This window comes from Phaseolus vulgaris, chromosome 6, assembly GCF_051622355.1.
Source record: "Phaseolus vulgaris cultivar YP4 chromosome 6, ASM5162235v1, whole genome shotgun sequence".
Lineage (NCBI taxonomy): Eukaryota > Viridiplantae > Streptophyta > Magnoliopsida > Fabales > Fabaceae > Phaseolus > Phaseolus vulgaris.
Genome location: NC_143503.1, coordinates 9,594,622 through 9,612,443, shown reverse-complemented (window position 1 = coordinate 9,612,443; position 17,822 = coordinate 9,594,622). Strand labels below are relative to the sequence as shown.

Below are 17,822 nucleotides of genomic sequence, written 5' to 3'. Positions count from 1 at the left end.
TCCATCTCTACCTTGGCCTCGACAGGGAGTAGGGTCTTCTTAAGGAAAGAAGTGGCATCCAAAGATGGATCCCACAATCCCCCCTTTTGAATGTTTTCTGCCCCACTCTCCTTAACCCTGTGTCTCGAGGAAGGGAATGACTGGGTAGAGAGAGGCATTGCGAAGGAGCCCGACCATCAGAGGTTGAGTGCTCGGTGGGTTAAGGAGTAGTTTTCCTTCTTCTCTTGAAAATAGGCCCCAAGCATCTGTCCTCGTCATCTGAGGCATCCATCGCAACCAATGCCTTCATTTTCAGCTCCTTGGCAGGAAAAGAGGGCGAGGCGGCTTTCATCTTCTTGGCCATGGCGGCCAAGTCCTTCTTGTTAAGCCTAAGCATGTTGTCTGCATTAAAAACAAAGAAAGATTCAGTAAACACACACACATACAAGATATCATTAGCGAGAGTAAAGGGAAGGGGGATACCAATGTATGCCTTAAGACTCGTAGGGCAGTACTCATGCTTTATCAAGGTGGTGGTGTCAAACACCACCTTGAGGTTGGAGAGGAAGAGGCATACCTCTTATTCTCGCTGGGGCAGATCTTCAAGGCATTTGGGTTTTTGGAATTCAGGTTCCTCAGTCCAGTATAGAGGGAACCCGTCCAGGAGGGTTGGATCATTCTTGCTGCAACAGACCTTGAAGAACTTGCCCTTGAAACCTTTGTAAGATTGCTGGAAGAGGGTCAACAAAACTCTCTCAGCAACTCCGTTGAAGCTCACCCATAGCTGGCGACCTCGTCATTTGTCTTCAAAGAAATATAAGAATACTTCCACTGATGGAAGATGGTCAAAGTGCTGGCATAAGATGGAAAAACCCTGGAAAAACACCCAGCTACTTGCGTGTGTTGAACCAAGTGGTGTTCAAGCTTTGAAGAATCCAAACCCTTTGAAGGATGATGAAGCCTTTGCAGTGCTTGGTGTTGCTGTGTTGGTTTAGTATAGTTCTGGGGTAGTTTGAATATTGTAATCCACCCCTTGATTGATTGTAAAGCATAAGCATCTCAATCTTTGTGAAAGTAAAATGTTTTCAAACTAAGTTAAAACAACCGATTGTTTTGTCGAAACAACCGATTGTTTATACTTAGATGTTTTGAGAAAAAGGTTGAAAACTGTTTTTAAAATGGTTGAACTGTTAAGAACCAAAACAACCGATTGATTCGAAGAAACAACCGATTGTTTGTTTTGGGACCAGAATAGAAAAACTGTTTTATCTTTGACTGAGCATTAAATGATTTAACTGCTTACGCTCCAGTCATTAAATGCTTTTACCAATCTTTTAATGCAATTTAAGAGTTTGTTAAGATTTGATAACAAACTACATCTTTTTATAAATTCAGAAAAACAGATTTGAGAATTAATCTTTGACAAGTTTTTGCTAAGAGTTTTTGAGTTTATCAAAGAAGTTGAGATTGCTGAAAGTTTGTGATTGATCAAAGTTGTGGAATAGGATTCTGCTTGTATTGATTTCAGATTATCTTCTGTAACAAGTTTAATCCTTGTACTGTGGGAAACAAGTTTCGTTTCTGTGTTTGCTGAGATTGGTTGTGTGTTCTTGAGGGGATCAAGATCAGCAATCTTAGTGTTGGTGTGTTGGCCAAGGAGAGTGTGTGTCTTGAGGTGTTCAAGGTCATTCTCTTGGTTGTTATGTAAGTGATCAAGTTGTGATTGCTTAGTGGATTTCCTTAGGGTTTATGAGAAGACTGGATGTAGCTCAGGGTTTGGAGTGAACCAGTATAAACATCTGTGTACAATCTCTCTATCCCTATCTCTTTAAATTCAATTTTGTTTGTTGTTTACTGGTATAAACAACCGATTGTTTCTGTGAAACAACCGATTGTTTTTCTGGTACTGCTGTTTTGTTTGTTGTTTTTGGTAAACTGAATTTCTTATCAATTGTTTCCTGAGATAAATTCATTCTTGTTTCCAAAGTTTGCGAAAATCTTCTTTAAACAATTCACCCCCTTCTAGTTTAACGCCATCCACTCTAACAGCGTGTAGCTAGGCAGGGGCGGTATTGATTTCGGTGAGGAGGGCTCTTTCGAAATTGTATAAGGGTAGGCGAAATAGAAGCTTTTGGAATACGGTGGAGTAGAAGAAACAGAAGGGGCAATCTGGGTCCGATGCCTCATCGCAACAAACGGGTTCATCTTCCCTATAAGGCACAACCCTAACAAACCTATCGTCTTCTCTACCAAAAAGACATTTCTTTTCAGGGTGTTCTCTCTTCCTATACAAAACTATTTTATCACGAGTTGTGAACTCAGATGTTTCTTCTAAAAGGGGACTGGGAGCCCAGGGAAACATGGTTTTGTAATCCATCATACAGGAAATCTAAAGCAGAGAAAGCAAACAAACGTGTACCGACCAGTCCTCGGACGTCGTTGACCGCTAGTAATGATGGGGCCACAATCGCAAGAAATGTAAACAGTCCCAACGCAGTTATGAGCATATTAAAAGTATTTGAATAATGTGGAAAATTAAAAACAGGCACAAGATAAACGCACCTTGAGGTGATTGGTGAAGGGAGGCGAGGAGGTTGGTTTGAGGAAGAGAGAAAGCAGAGTATTCGAAAGAGAAGCGTGAAGGCAAATGAAACAGTGAAGGGAGCGTAAAAATTCAAAGGGTTAACGTATAGGGGAAGCGCAAGCGGCAACGTTTCCTAACTGTTGGTGATGGCCACGTGTATGCTCGTGATGGAGTATGGTGAGATGTCACCTCAAAACATTGTGTGCGTCGCTTCGCTCATAAGACACGTAGGTCGTTGTTCCTGGCAATTGACTCGCTGTGTCAGTTGCTTCTAACGGCAACCTTCAACCCTTCTATCTCCGCCTAAGAATCCTACCTCCTTGATCATGAAATCTCTCACCTGCAAAGACAAAGGGCGCCTTGATGGCCGTTTACACTCTGACGCTCAAGTCGGTATAAGGGCAAAGAAACACCAAGTGTATAAAGTAGTTTCAGTCTTAGAAACTGTGTACCTTGCTAGGGTTCTTGGCACCCTTTATATAGGTTGAAACTAGGGTTTACCTTTGTGTTGTTACCCTTCTCTAGGGTTCCTTGGGGAACGTCCTTGCCCCACTATGTACATAATCTTAGCGTATCTGGAACATGAACATCCCTTAACTGGAGTGCAACGAATAACAGAGTAGCCGCCTGGGTACCAACTTGTGCACCTGATTCTGTAGCGCCATCTGTTTTGTGGGTGCCCTAAGTATTCACGTGCCATGCATGCAGCATTCCCTGGAAACCCTAACCCTAATGGGCCTTAGCGCCTCCTAGGATTATTCACTCGTGTCGCGCCTGCATGCGCTATACACACCACGTGCATGGATCTTTTGTGACTTATGCTTCCCACATATCTAATGCCTTAACTATTAACTTACCATAATTCTAGGGCCCACCTTACGTGGCCCACTACAACATTCAGACCGTCGATGTCTGATCTCTCCTCTTGTTGACGAGGTGTGATGTCCATCTCCGACATCGGGGTCTACGATACCAATGTCATAAGAGTAACCAATCCCCTGGTAAGTGCATCTGAGCCCACCTCATGTGGCCCCCTTCCAATACCAAGCACCGGTGTGCGATGTCTGAGGTCAGTCACTGGGATCGATGACCGAGGACTAGTCGGGACACAAGCCCCTCAATCTTGAGTTGTAACTTGTTTCAGTGAAGAGACTAAGTGGTCGTGCTGCGCAACCTACGTGGCACTAATGGGTGTGAACAGTACACCGAAGTGACGTCTCACCACATTTTTTAGATCAGCATACACGCGGCAAGATCAACGGCTGGGACTTGTTGGCGCTCGAACTTTTTCGTGCACTGTTCAAACCCTTAATGATGAGAATCAAAAAGATGTTATTAATAGAAGAAATGGACAAGGGCCAAAGCATTTAAAGTTCTTCTTATTAGTCTTTGCAAAAGATGAGACCCAAGCCCAAAGCCCAAGCCCAAGAAGGCCAAGCCCATGAAAGCCAACACCATGAAGGGCAAGGCCAAGCATTAAATAAAAGAGCATCATTGGAATTACTTTTGTATAGTTATAGGAGGTGTGGATATTAAACAAATAGGTGTAAATGTATTAGAGAGAGTCACATTGTCCATGTGACTTAGTGGGAGGGTGTAGGTGTAATATAGGAGGTGCCAAAACTAGAAAGGAAGTCACACCTTCCTCATGCTCTAGTTGGCGCCATTTTAGTGTCATTTAGGGAGGAATTTGAATTTGATTTAGCTTCTCATTTCAGCACCTCTTAGGCTATAAATAAGGTGCTTGCCTTTGTAAAATTCAGAATTGGATATTTGATATAGAGAAACTCTACTCATTTGGAGAGAGATTTGTGTGAGATTTGGATCTCCTTGCTTGGTCTCATCTTGTGAGCTTTTGGAGAGCTTCAAGTGGTGGCTTCCTTCACTCATCTTGGGATTCCATCACTAAGTGGCGTGAGCAACTCCAATTCTATTCCAGCCAAGCTTCATTCACCTAAGTTTCATTCCTTTCATCTCCATTTTCATTTTCAATCGGTAGTTTTAGAATTCTTTAGTGTTCTACATCTTTCCACCGATTATTTTGTGTTCCATGTGTTGTTTCTAGTTTCTATTCGGTGCATCTTGTTCCTTTGATGATTTCAATCGGTAGATTCATTTCTTGATTCAATTTTGTCCAGTTTTTCAGTTTACACATTTCAATTGTGTTTCTATTTGTGTTCTTGTTTTGTTCTTGCTTTCCTCTCAATTCCGCCAAGTGTTTGTGATAAGGACATGGCACTCATGATGTATATGAGTTTGGCTCTTCATTTGGATGGCATTTTCCTCCATTGATTTTTCTTTAAGCCTCCTTAGAGTGTTGTTTCTTGTTAAGTGTCAATCCAACTCATATCATGTGGTATCTAGAGCTATGGTTGTGTGCAAAATTTTTTTTTTGAGTTGCTGGACACTTTGATTCTGTTTTTGTGATTAGTGATTCTGTTTTTGTGTTTTTGAGTATTTCTTACTGTTTTACTTGTTAATTCATTGTGCTTGAGTCATTTTAATTTTTGAATCCCTACTTGTTTTTTCTAGTCATGTTTTTTCCTATAATGTCATCAATTCCTTGTAGTACTTTTCTTGCTATCTTTGGTTGATTGCTTTTATTTGAGTACAAATTTTTGGTTTCTGTTTTTCTTGATCCTTTGGTGCATTTTCTTTTTTAGTTGTGAGTTCATGCTTGTGTATTAGATCTATACAAGTTCTTAAAACATCAATTCTATTATGTCTTTGTAGTTTCTTTAATTCTGTTTTTCATTCCAGTATAGGTTCCTTTGTTTTTCATAAAAACGTGCTGACTGTTTGGTTTATCAAAATTTCTGTGTTTACTGGAAAATTCTGAAACTATGGAATTAAGTAGTTTGAGGTGTTACAAAAGAGTGAAAAAAAGAAGTACATCAAAATTCAATATACAAAAAAAAAATGATAAATGAAATACGAACAGTGTGTAATTCTGCCAAAAAAAAAACGATAATCTGGCAGTGATTTTGCAAAATTTATCGCAATTAATTGGCTAACTGTTTTTGAGTGATTCCAATGCCAATTTTTATTGAATTTCCAGTGGTTAAAATTTCACATTCCAGTTCGCTTCCTACAGTTCCAGTTAAATTTTTTAAATCACGCACGGTTTTAACAAAAAAATTTCCAGTAGCATTGTTTTTGTTTTCTTCATCTATTGTAGTACTATTCTTTTGGACTCCTTTGTGTGCTATCCTTTCTTTGTGTGCCTTATTTTCTTGCTTGTCTTTTAGTTCATATTATTTTCTAGTTTTGTCATATATTGAATTCTGTTTGGTTTAGCTTTTCTTGCTTATATCTTTTCTTGTTTGTCTTCTTGTTTTCCTCAAAGTTTTGTGGTGACTTGTTTTTAAGTGAGTGTGGTTTGCTTTGACATTTTTCATTTGAAGCTCATCCAATCCACAAGAGAGGCTTGGTTAAGGAAAGAACACTTTTCTTGGAGTTGTTTGAGTACATTCTTTTGGCCTTTTCCAGCAAGCTACATTTTGCTTTATTTTGCTAACAAGTTTCCTTAATTATTTGTTTCTGTTTTTTTTTTGTGTGCCTTTTATCATCATGGATACTTTTTCTAGCAGCAAATCTTGTAAACCTTGCTCACCTCAAAAGGCAGATCTCATTGAAGATTTAAAAAATGTGAGACAATCAAATGCACAATATCTTGAGGTGTTGAGCCAAATGGAGACAAGGCTTCGAATTTTAGAAGTACAACTCATGGAGAAAAGATTGTCAAAACTTGAATTGAAGTACGAAAGATCTTCACATTCCTTTCATGAAAGACATCATTCTCCTAGGCATTCTTCCACAACTTTTTCCAATGCTCATGGCCAACATCATCATGGGTCTGTTTAAAAGAGTTCCAACACCTATGGGAGCTTTGAAAAAAAGGAAGAATGGAAAATACATAAACGTGAAGATAGAAGCCAACATGTGATATTGCCTTATGTTCAAAGTGTTAAAGTACCTAGCTTTAGTGGTAATAGTGATCCTAATGTGTATTTAGATTGGGAGGCTAAATGTGAACAAATTTTCAAAGCCTATGGGGTCTATGAAGACCAAAAGGTGAAAATAGCCTCTTTAGAATTTTTAGATTTTGCTAAGAAATGGTGGCATAGCATTGTAATGGACATTGGATATCACAAGAGACCTCCCGTGGTTTCTTGGAATGATTTGAAAAAGTGTATGCGCGCGAGGTTTGCACCTCCTTCTAGGAAGGAACACTTGTTGAAGTTCCAAAGGCTTCCTCAAGGACATAGGATGGTAGATGAATACTTTAAAGATTTTGAAACAACTTTAACTAAAATGAATATGCATGCTAATGAAGAGTCAAAGATAAAATGGTTTGTATGTGGCTTGAGAAGAGATATTAGAGAATTTGTAGAATTAAATGAGTACTCTTCTTTAAAGAAAGTGCTTGGCTTAGCCATCAAGGTGGAATCATATTTTTTGAAAACAACTTTCAAAACTACTCATGATGATGGTTTCTCCAACTATTCTAGGAAGGGTGAAAACAAAATTTCTACTCAAATTTCTCCTTCCAATTTTTCAAAACAAACCACTTCTCCAAAAAAAAGTTTCTATTCCAAATCCTTCTACTCCTAAGTCACCTACCAAAACTTCAAATATGAAATGTTTTAAATGTTTAGGTTTTGGGCACATCGCTCTTCATTGTCCACTAAAACAAACCTTAATGATAAAAAAGGTAAAACAAGACCTCCCTCAACCACCTACCACAAGTGACAATGAAAAAGACAAAGAAGGCCAATTTGACATGGGTCTTATCCTTTCTTATCCAAGGTGTTTTCCTTCCTTATCTTTTTCATTACCCAAGTTTCCTACTTATACACCATATTGGATAAAGAATGTTAAGGATGATTTTTTCATACCTTATATTTTTCCAAATAAAATCATTTCTAAACAATATTTTCCAACATGGTCTGTGTATAGAACATCTTTTTATGAACTCCCAAAATTTCAAAGTGATAAGTCATGTTTGCCTATTTCTTCTTCTATTCTCTTATCTAATTGCAAATTGACTTTGTTTTATGCAGGAGTGCTGAATTCGTGGACGAATTCTCTCCAACTTGGGGAGTGTGACGAGAATAAAAAAGATTTTATTAATAGAAGAAATGGACAAGGGCCAAAGCATTTAAAGTTCTTCTTATTAGTCTTTGCAAAAGATGAGACCCAAGCCCAAAGCCCAATACCAAGAAAGCCCACACCATGAGGGGCAAGGCCAAGCATTAAATAAAAGAGCATCATAGGAATTACTTTTGTATAGTTATAAGAGGGGTGGATATTAAATAAATAGGTGTAAATGTATTAGAGAGAGTCACATTGTCCATGTGACTTAGTGGGAGGGTGTAGGTGTAATATAGGAGGTGCCAAAACTAGAAAGGAAGTCACACCTTCCTCATGCTCTAGTTGGCGCCATTTTAGTGTCATTTAAGGGGGAATTTGAATTTGATTTAGCTTCTCATTTCAGCACCTCTTAGGCTATAAATAAGGTGCTTGCCTTTGTAAAATTCAGAATTGGATATTTGATATAGAGAAACTCTACTCATTTGGAGAGATATTTGTGTGAGATTTGGATCTCCTTGCTTGGTCTCATCTTGTGAGCTTTTGGAGAGCTTCAAGTGGCGACTTCCTTCAATCATCTTGGGATTCCATCACCAAGTGGCGTAGCAACTCCAATTCCATTCCAACCGAGCTTCATTCACCTAAGTTTCATTCCTTTCATCTACATTTTCATTTTCAATCGGTAGTTTTAGAATTCTTTAGTGTTCTACATCTTTCCACCGATTTTTTTGTGTTCCATGTGTTGTTTCTAGTATCTATTCGGTGTATCTTGTTCCTTTGATGATTTCAATCGGTAGATTCATTTCTTGATTCAATTTTGTCCAATTTTTCAGTTTATACATTTCAATTGTGTTTCTATTTGTGTTCTTGTTTTGTTCTTGCTTTCCTTTCAATTCCGCCAAGTGTTTGTGATAAGGACATGGCACTCATGATGTATATGAGTTTGGCTCTTCATTTGGATGGCATTGTCCTCCATTGATTTGTCCTTAAGCCTCCTTAAAGTATTGTTTCTTGTTAAGTGTCAATCCAACTCATATCACTTAAACTCTTACACTCTCTTCATTGTTTCATCACTTTCACTTAAGCAAATATTTCCCTCGAGTATTTATGCGAAACACTCTCCCTTCTCTCTTCTGAAACCTCAAACCCTCGAACCTCAACATTCAAAGGTATGACTTTTCTTCGACGAATGCTCTGGCTTTATGATTTCGTTGTCCATAACATGCTATAATTGCCTAGGACTGTTTATGTTTTCTGCATTTTAGGTTTTTTGCACATTCATTTCCCTTGTTTATGCTTCGAGTCTCTGTTCTCTGGTTTTTTCTGGTTTTGTGGAGTCACGCCATATTCTTCCTCTAAAGTTTCTCTTTTTCTTCTCTTTTTTAGCTTCCTTATCTAAGATGACCCAACAAGAACCTTCTCCAGCTCTTCCTTCAGATTTTAGCTCAGTTTCGTCTCCATCCCCTGTTCCATCTACATCACCAATCCCTCCTCCTTCCGCCTCCTTCTATAAGTCCCTATACCGCTGGGCACCCACTGCTCTTCTAAATGAGACCTCCATCTTTACCTCTCTTGAGAGTATAACTGCTTATAGGAAGAAGCAAACCTGCCACAAATCACCCGTTTTCGGTAAAGACCACGACAAGTTTGTGAGGATGGTGGCTTGATGAGTCTTCAGACTCCGAAGACCCTTTCTGTTTCATCTACTCCACTGTTTTTCGGAGGCTTGGGCTTCACTTACCTTTCACCCCCTTCGAGCGAGCACTCCTAACCGAGGTGAACGTCGCCCCTGCCCAACTGCACCCCAACAGCTGGGCGTTTGTGAGGGCCTTTGCGATCCTCTGCCACTGCCTTGGCCATACGCCATCGATGGATGTATTTCCCTTTTTCTTTGAAGCGAAGAGCCTAGGCAAGAAGCCGTGGGTCAGTTTTAACAGCGTTGCTGGAAGGGTGCTTCTAACGCTCTTCCAACAACGTACAAGAGGTTCAAGAAGCACTTCTTCAGGGTGTGAAGCAATTGGAGGGACCCCGCTCTTTTAGATGGGTTTCCCCTCTACTGGGCGGATAAACCAAATCTCCAGAAGCCCAGGTCTCTCGAGGACCTTCTCCCTCAGGAGCGGGAAGTATGCGAGCTCCTCTCTGGACTCCATACCCCATTTAGCACACTGGAGCTGCTCAAACTTGAGTTTAGCCCCAAGGCCCTTAAGAATTACATTGGTACCCTTCTTATTCCTGTCTTACCTTTGCCTGCATTTTACTTGCTTTATCATTATTACCTACGTTGACTTGCTGTCTCCACGCAAATATGGGCTTCAACAAAGACAAGAAGAAAAAGCTGGTCGACCTGCTTGCCAAGCGCAGGGCGGCCGCTGCTGGTGTGGGCACTTCAACGCCCACAAGTCCTCCACCTTCCGCTACCTTTGCCCCCAATACAACCGAACCAACCCATGTTGACGATAGGCAGAAAGGGGTGGTGGCCATCGATTCGGAGGACGAGGACACGTGCACGAGCCTCTTCTACAAAAGGCAGAGGGTGGGCGAAACTGTGGCGCCCTCTCACTCTGCATCCGGTGGGCTTACTGCCACCTTTAGGAATAACCCCCCGAGCGCTTCCTCCCCGCACCACCTTATTGTTCATGAAGGTGGGGGGGAGAGCGCCCCTGAAGACTGCTCAGCGCCCCCTGCTCCCGAGCTCCCTGCACCTTTCCAGCAAGCCCTCAAGCCCTTCCAAGACAAAGAAATGTTGGAGAGCTTGAGCAGTAACCTCCTCCAAGATCGTGTGGCCTACGACCTCAGAGACTTCCTTGTCGCATCTAGCCTTGCGCTAAGTAAGGCCCAAGAAACAGAAGAACTCAAGGCTTGGATGGCGATGTTAGATTTGATGGCTACAACAAGAGGGAGGGTGGGGGGGGGGGGGGGGGTGAATTGTTTTCAAACTATTTTCACAAATACTTGGCGTAAAATAAAACTTTTTTCAATCAACCCAGAAAAGCAATTCAGAAAGCTAATCAAGTTACCAAACAGAAACAAAAGCATAATTTTAATCAGTTAAAATAGCAGTTTAACTGGTTGTTTATGACAGCGGAAAAAAGATAAAAACAAATATATAGAGAAGGGATAGAGAGAATTACACACAGATTATACTATTTCACTCTATCACAGAGCTACATCCAGTCCTCAGTCAAACCACTGAGTTTTCACTATGCAACTAATCACAGATTACAGAAACACCACACACAAATAGGTGACTTTGAATCCCACAAAGCCTACTCACCCTCCTTGCACACAACACACACCTCAAGCCTGAATCACACTGACTTTATAGGATTTCACACAGTTATACAGAATGTTATATGAACAATTACAAGAACTTGAACAGGATTAGAAAACACCTGGTAAATCACAATACACCAGCACCCTATTGATTAGTTATTTGAACCACAACAAAGCACAAGGCAATCTTGCTAAAAACTTGGTAGAAACCTTTTCACAAACAGTTTCATAATCTCTCAAATCAATCTCAACTCAGAGTATCAAAAGATTTTGTTTCATCAATCTTTAAACGTTTGAATAAAAAACATATTTATAATACTTGAAATACGTTGAAGCAAATCGAAACAACCAAATCAGTTAAAACAGATTTTCAAAAAGTTGTTACAAGGACATACATTTAATCGGTTAAAACCACGAATTAACCGGTTGAATGCTCTTGTCAGTTATAAAACAATTTTAAAACTTTCTTTTCCAGCTAAGTTACAAACAACCGATTATCTCGACACTTTAATTGGTTTTTTGCATGGAAAAACACTTTAATCTTTAACAACAGTTTGAAATGAGCTTTGTCTGAGATTCAAAAACTGATTTTACAAAGATTCTAAACCCCAAACCAAAACCTAAAACATCACACAGCTTCAGGCTTCATGAGGATTTGGCACATCAAAGCTTCCCATCTTTAGCAATCTCCCCCTATTTGATGGAGACAAATCCTTGGGATGCTTTTAGGAATATTCCTTGTTTAGAATCTGTTAAAACCTGCAAACACTGAACAAACACAGAATAGACTAGTCCAAACAGATATGCACTATATATCAGATTTCAAAATAAGCAAAAACTGCTTAAGAACGGAACAATCGGTTATAATACAGAGATAACCGGTTGAAATCCTGCTGAAAAAACCAGAACAAGATAGCAGAACATTACAGCTTCCAGCAGCCCTTCTCAACTCTTCTCCCCCTATTTGTCTCATCAAATAGACAAGACAAAATAGAATATAACTAGGATAAAGCATGCATATCAAGAATTCCCAATTCATTTCGTAAAGAGTAGAACCTATCCTTGGATAAAGGCTTGGTGAAGATATCAACCAGTTGTCTTTTTGTGGAAACAAACTTGATCTCACAGTCTCCATTAGCTATATGATCACAAATGAAATGGTGTCTTATTTCAATGTGCTTGGTCCTCGAGTGTTGAATCTGATTCTTTGTCAAGCTAATGGCACTTGTATTGTCACATAGAAGAGGAACTTTACTCATCTTTACTCCAAAATCCTCAAGCTGTTGTTTGATCCAAAGAATCTGCGCATAATAGTTACCAGCTACTATATATTCAGCTTCAATAGTGGATAAGGCTACACACACTTGTTTCTTATTATGCCATGAAATGAGGCTTGAACCAAGCAAGTGGCATGTTCCACTTGTACTCTTTCTATCTAATTTGCAACTTACAAAATCCGAATAAGAATAACCAACTAAATGTATAGGAGAAAGAGAGAGAGGGATACCATAAGCCCATGTTGATTTTTCCTTTTAGATATTTAAGGATCCTCTTTGAAGCCTTAAGATGTGATTCCTTGGGGCAAGACTGAAATCTAGCACATAGACACACATCAAACATAATGTCTGGTCTGCTTGCAGTTAGATAAAGAAGTGAACCTATTAAAGCCCTGTACATGGTTTGATGAACCTCTGGTCTAACTTCATCAGCTTCTAAGTAGCAGTTAGTTGACATTGGAGTTGTTGTTGCTTTGCAAGCTTCCATCTCGAACTTCTTAAGGATTACTTTGCAATACTTTGATTGGCATATGAAGATTCCTTCCTTGGACTGCTTAACTTGTAGGCGGAGAAAGAATGAGAGTTCTCCATTCATTGACATCTCGAACTCCCCCTGCATAGCACTGACAAAGTCCTCACAAAGTTTCACATTAGATGAGCTAAATACAATATCATCTATGTATATTTGTACCAAAATAATATCAGTTCCAGCCTTCTTAATAAACAAGGTCTTATCTACTTTACCTCTTTCATACTTGTACCGACCCGTCCCCGGGCGTTGACCAAAGTCAAAGTCAAATGAATGGTTGGACCCACCATGGGGCCCCAAGGAAAAATTCAATGGGTTAACTGCTTTGGGCGTCGCCAGGTGTGGGTGTCGCCAGGTGTGGTCGTCGCCAAGTATGGGCGTCGCCGGGTTTAGGTGTCGATGGTGCCACCCCCCGATACCCACGGGTAGCGAAGACCGTGGAAGGGGCGGCACAATAAGAGGCCATGGTACGGGCGAGGAAGCCTCGGGCCTCTGTACCTCAGAACAGTAATAAAGAGAAGAGAAAGGTGGCTTTAAGGCCATATTCCCAGTACTAGTAGGGAGTAACCTGACTCGTGAAGTACCCACGCCACCTCTGGAGAATCCCTAGGACAGATACGACCCAGGAGAGGGCCACGCCCAGGGTGAACCATGTGCGTGGTACGAGAGGAAGGCAGATACACTCCCAGGGCGAGTGACTAGAGGCTGGAGCGCATGAGTTGGCACCCAGAAAGTCACCCCTTGCGCCGGATGCACTTCGAGGAAGGAAGACTTACACGTTGGAATTTCCCTAAGTTGGGTTACAGCGTCGTAAGGTTTTCCATGTTGAGTTGCGCTTAAGTCAGAGAAGCCACGTGGCAGCAAGCACTAAAACCCAAGGTATATAAGCTTTTCTGAAAGCTTAGTGAGGTACGTTTTACATAGTTTACACACGTTCTAATCATTTGCTCGCTTACTCACTGTACGCACAAGTGATTGGAGAGAGAGAGAAGTTAGTTACAATTCAGCTACACACCTTCAGAGCATTCAGTTACGGTGCTCTAATACGGAGGTGTTTCACTACAAGAAAAAAAGTTTTAATGGAGGTTATTTAGCGGAGGTTAATATAACCTTAGGAATTGATTTAACTAATGGAGGTTTTTTTCTAAAACCTCAACAAAATAATGGAGGTTTTTTAACCTTAGTTAAATTCCAAGGGTTTATTCTAAAACCTCAACAAAATAACGGAGATTTTTTTAACCTTCGTTAATTTTCAAAGGTTTATTTTAAAACCTTCGCAAATTAACGAAAGTTTTTTTAACCTTCGTTAATTTACAAAGGTTTATTTTAAAACCTCCACAAAGATAACGGAGGTTTTTTTTAACCTTCATTAATTTCTAAAGTTTATTTTAAAACTTCCGTAAAATAAGAGAGATTTTTTTAATCTTAGTTAATATTTACAAAAATTTATTTTAAAAATTCTGCAAAATAAGTTTATTAAAATTAATTAATTATTTATTTATTTTATATAGATATTTTTCTTAAAAATTTACTATAAGAAAAACTAGTATTTTTATCACTAAAAATATTATTTTAACAAAAATTATTTAGGAAAATATTAATATAATTCAGATATAAATTTAATAAATAAATATTTTTTAATTGTTAAATTACTAAGGTTTTTCGTACAAACCTCAGTCAAATACCTGAGGTTTCTAAAACCTCAGTAAAATACCTGAGGTTTTCTAAAACCTCCCTAAATATCCCTAAATAAATATAATTAATTTTTTTTATCTTCCTTATACACTTAGTTTTCCACCACATACTCACGACATCTGCTAAGCCACACTTCCATAAAAAAGTCACAAAACCCATTCTTCATTTGCTGCTCCAGAGAAGCTCTTTCCGCCTTTGCTCCACCACAGAATCGGTTCTTGGAGAAACTCTCAACCTTCTCATTTTATCTCATCTCCATCTTTGTCTTTTCACATTCTCGTTCTTTCTCCTCGTCGTTGACGCCAAGTCATAGCCGGAGCTTCTCCTCGCCGAAAATATCGCAACCTCCGTTGTCAATGCCGCTCTTGCGACCTCTTCCTCAACGCATTCTCCTCTGATCCCTCCCTCCGGTCAGCAGCTATCACCGACCTCCGCGCCGCCGCGAACGTGACCCTGCCTGGTTCTCCGCTTCAGTTCTAATTCAGTTTAATTTCCATGCACATCATTATTCATTCAGAAATCATGTATGTGGTGTGGTACCTGACTTTTGTGTGGAAGTGTATGAAATTTATGGCATCTTATGCACTTTTTTATCCCTTCTTAACTACATAAGAAAATTATACCGGTTTTAACATGCCTTGTGAATGCCTGCATGCTTGGAAACCATTACCCCCAAAGTTTCAGAACCCTTCCAACATGTTTCAGCTCTTGAAAAGAAATTATGCTTTGGTTTATTGTGGTAACATGCCTTTGTTAATTTACAGATACGCTGAAAATAATGGTCTTTTATTGCAGTTCACGGCATATGTGTGCCTGTTCAGTTGTCATACGAAAAATTCTAACTGGTAGTTTGAGGGCAAAGTAGCAACTGGTATTAACTTTTCTATGATTTAGGCCATAATTCTTTTAAATTAAACAGGGAGAAGAGCATGGTTATGAAAAAGAGACTGGGTAGTTGCAACTGAAGCACTTATTTTTATATTTACAAGTTGGTGGAAATGGACCTTTTATTTTGGGATCTGCCTTGTTATTAAATAGCGATGGTCCAACATATTTGGGGGTGCTTTAGTATTTTTAATTGCATCTATTTGCACATCATAATAGACTCATGAAGGATCAATGAAAGCGTGGTCACTAAAGAAATTTAATTCAATGTTCATAGTTTCTATAACAACTTGACATTAATTTCTTTTCAGATTCTGATTTGACAATAATGCATCATGTTTATGTACCTACTGCGGTACTTTGTTACACAGTTATTGTGGTGCTTTGCTTATAAGAAATTTAAATGTATAGCTGGATATGGACTATTCCTGAACCTAAAGGACTTGGAAGGACAACAGCTATGGAAGCTGAAAAATTGAATGTAGTTTCAGAGGATTGTAATTCAAGAATTCTAAGCATTTGTTACATTTCCTCCCTGCTTGATCAGTTTTAATAATTACGTGGTAGTTATCAAAGGCACTACATAGTTTCAATTAAATGTTTCGGCTATGATGTAAATCATCCTTTGAAATTCCTGTGTTTGTGTGCTTGTCTCCCTTAGTTGCAAGAGAAGGAAGTGAAACGTGAAACTAAAGGCATCTATAAAGAGGCTTTCAAGACACAAAATGCCATACAGTAAGTTATACTTATCTTACCATTTGTAGTAATTTTATTTTGTCGTTGCTTTTATACTAAAAATGTGTAACTGCATGGAATGGAATGTAGAACCCTTGATAAGACAATTTCAAACTTGGAGTTGGAATTAGCAGCTGCAAAGGCAGCTCAGGAGTCTATACGAAGTGGTGCTCCAGTACCAGAAGATATCAAGATGAGTGAATCATCTGGTAGGAGTAGGTACCTAATGGTAGTAGGAATCAACACTGCTTTCAGCAACAGAAAAAGAAGAGACTCAATTCGTGAGACATGGATGCCACAAGGTTCATAATTGCATTATTTTTCATCCTTTCTTTCTTCCCAGTTATTTTTTGTTAGTACTTTTTCTTATAATGTGTTCTTGTGATAAAACGGTAAATAGGTGAGAAAAGAAAGAAGCTAGAGGAAGAGAAGGGCATTATCATCCGATTTGTAATTGGTCATAGGTGCATACCTCAGCTCTTTTTCAACGATTATATAGCATAAATACCATCGTTTTATTGTCTTTATGCATCCAACTTATATCATATATTAATTGATAGAAATAACGTGCGGTTCATCCGTTAGTCATATATTGAATTAATTGTAACTTGAGCTTTTTGGTTTTTCCTTTCTTTCACCAGTGCCACATCAGGGGGTATCCTAGACAGAGCTATTGAAGCAGAAGATAAGAAGCATGGAGATTTTCTGAGACTGGTAATGGTCCTATTTGTCTTACTGCATTTTTGCCCCAATCTCCCTTCACTTATTTGGTCTCTACTTGAATAATCACTTGACAAAATAGCATGAATTCATTTATTTAAAGGTAAAATTAAAAGAAATGCAACAAATCTGAGTGCTTTGATTCTGCAGGATCATGTTGAAGGATACCTTGAATTGTCAGCAAAGACAAAGACCTACTTTGCTACTGCTGTTAACTTATGGGATGCTGACTTCTATATCAAAGTTGATGACGATGTTCATGTAAATATAGGTATTTAAGCTTTCTCAATTTCTCATAAACTAACCTTGCTTGAGGTGTTTGTGATTAATATTGTAGGATTCTTTAAACTGTTCCACATGGATTCTTGTTTTATACTATTCACTCCTTTTTCAGCAACACTAGGACAAACTCTAGTGAGACACCGATCAAAACAACGGGTGTACATTGGATGCATGAAATCTGGGCCAGTTCTTTCTCAAAAGTGAGGATCATTTTCTTTTATCCTTCTACTCTTTTTATGAAATGGTTGTAAACGTGTACTCTTTTTATTTTAATTTTATCATGGTATCCAGAGCTTGAAAATTCATGTATCTCTTCTACTTTTTCTCAATTTTTCGTAGCTTCATAGTTTCTCTATGCCTTCTCCAACTTCTATAGCATCAACCACTCGGTTATCTTTTTGTATTTAATATTGGAGAAGCTATCTGCTGTAATTTTTTTTATTTAGAAACAAGTTGAACCAGTTTTCAAGGCATTTCTTTATTGTCTTTTTTTTTTAATTTTTTTTATATTGCTCAACCTTACCATTTCTATTAGCATTCCAATCCTGCACAATTTTACAATTCACAGAATTCATTCCTTAAGAATTTATCTCAACCACAATCTTCTTTTCAGTTTTATACAAAAACAATATAATATTTTTAAGTTTTAGTTATAACTATTTTTTTTCAGTTATAATTAAAAGTTGTAAATGTTATAACAATTATAACTATTTATTGTACTAATTTACATAGAAAAGTCATTTCCTTAGTGCTTGCTAAACACTAATTTATC

General features: G+C 38.7%; 1 protein-coding gene across 11 annotated transcripts; it reads left to right on the top strand.

Moving 5' to 3' along the window:
• Nucleotides 1-14,513: 14,513 nt before the first annotated feature.
• LOC150026304 (putative beta-1,3-galactosyltransferase 3) lies at nucleotides 14,514-17,523 on the top strand. Of its 11 annotated transcripts, none has more exons than XM_090303174.1 (9): nucleotides 14,553-14,952; nucleotides 15,224-15,299; nucleotides 15,725-15,876; nucleotides 15,975-16,048; nucleotides 16,139-16,350; nucleotides 16,449-16,512; nucleotides 16,690-16,762; nucleotides 16,919-17,039; nucleotides 17,163-17,523. In XM_090303174.1, exons 5-9 carry the CDS (start codon nucleotides 16,242-16,244, stop codon nucleotides 17,252-17,254), a joined length of 459 nt encoding a protein of 152 aa, XP_090159300.1. In that variant the 5' UTR covers nucleotides 14,553-14,952; nucleotides 15,224-15,299; nucleotides 15,725-15,876; nucleotides 15,975-16,048; nucleotides 16,139-16,241; the 3' UTR covers nucleotides 17,255-17,523. The 11 variants fall into 11 exon arrangements, with proteins under 11 accessions (XP_090159301.1, XP_090159302.1, XP_090159299.1 ...); XM_090303178.1 differs by having other exon boundaries at nucleotides 14,597-14,888; XM_090303176.1 differs by lacking the exon at nucleotides 15,224-15,299 and having other exon boundaries at nucleotides 14,541-14,888.
• Nucleotides 17,524-17,822: the final 299 nt, after the last annotated feature.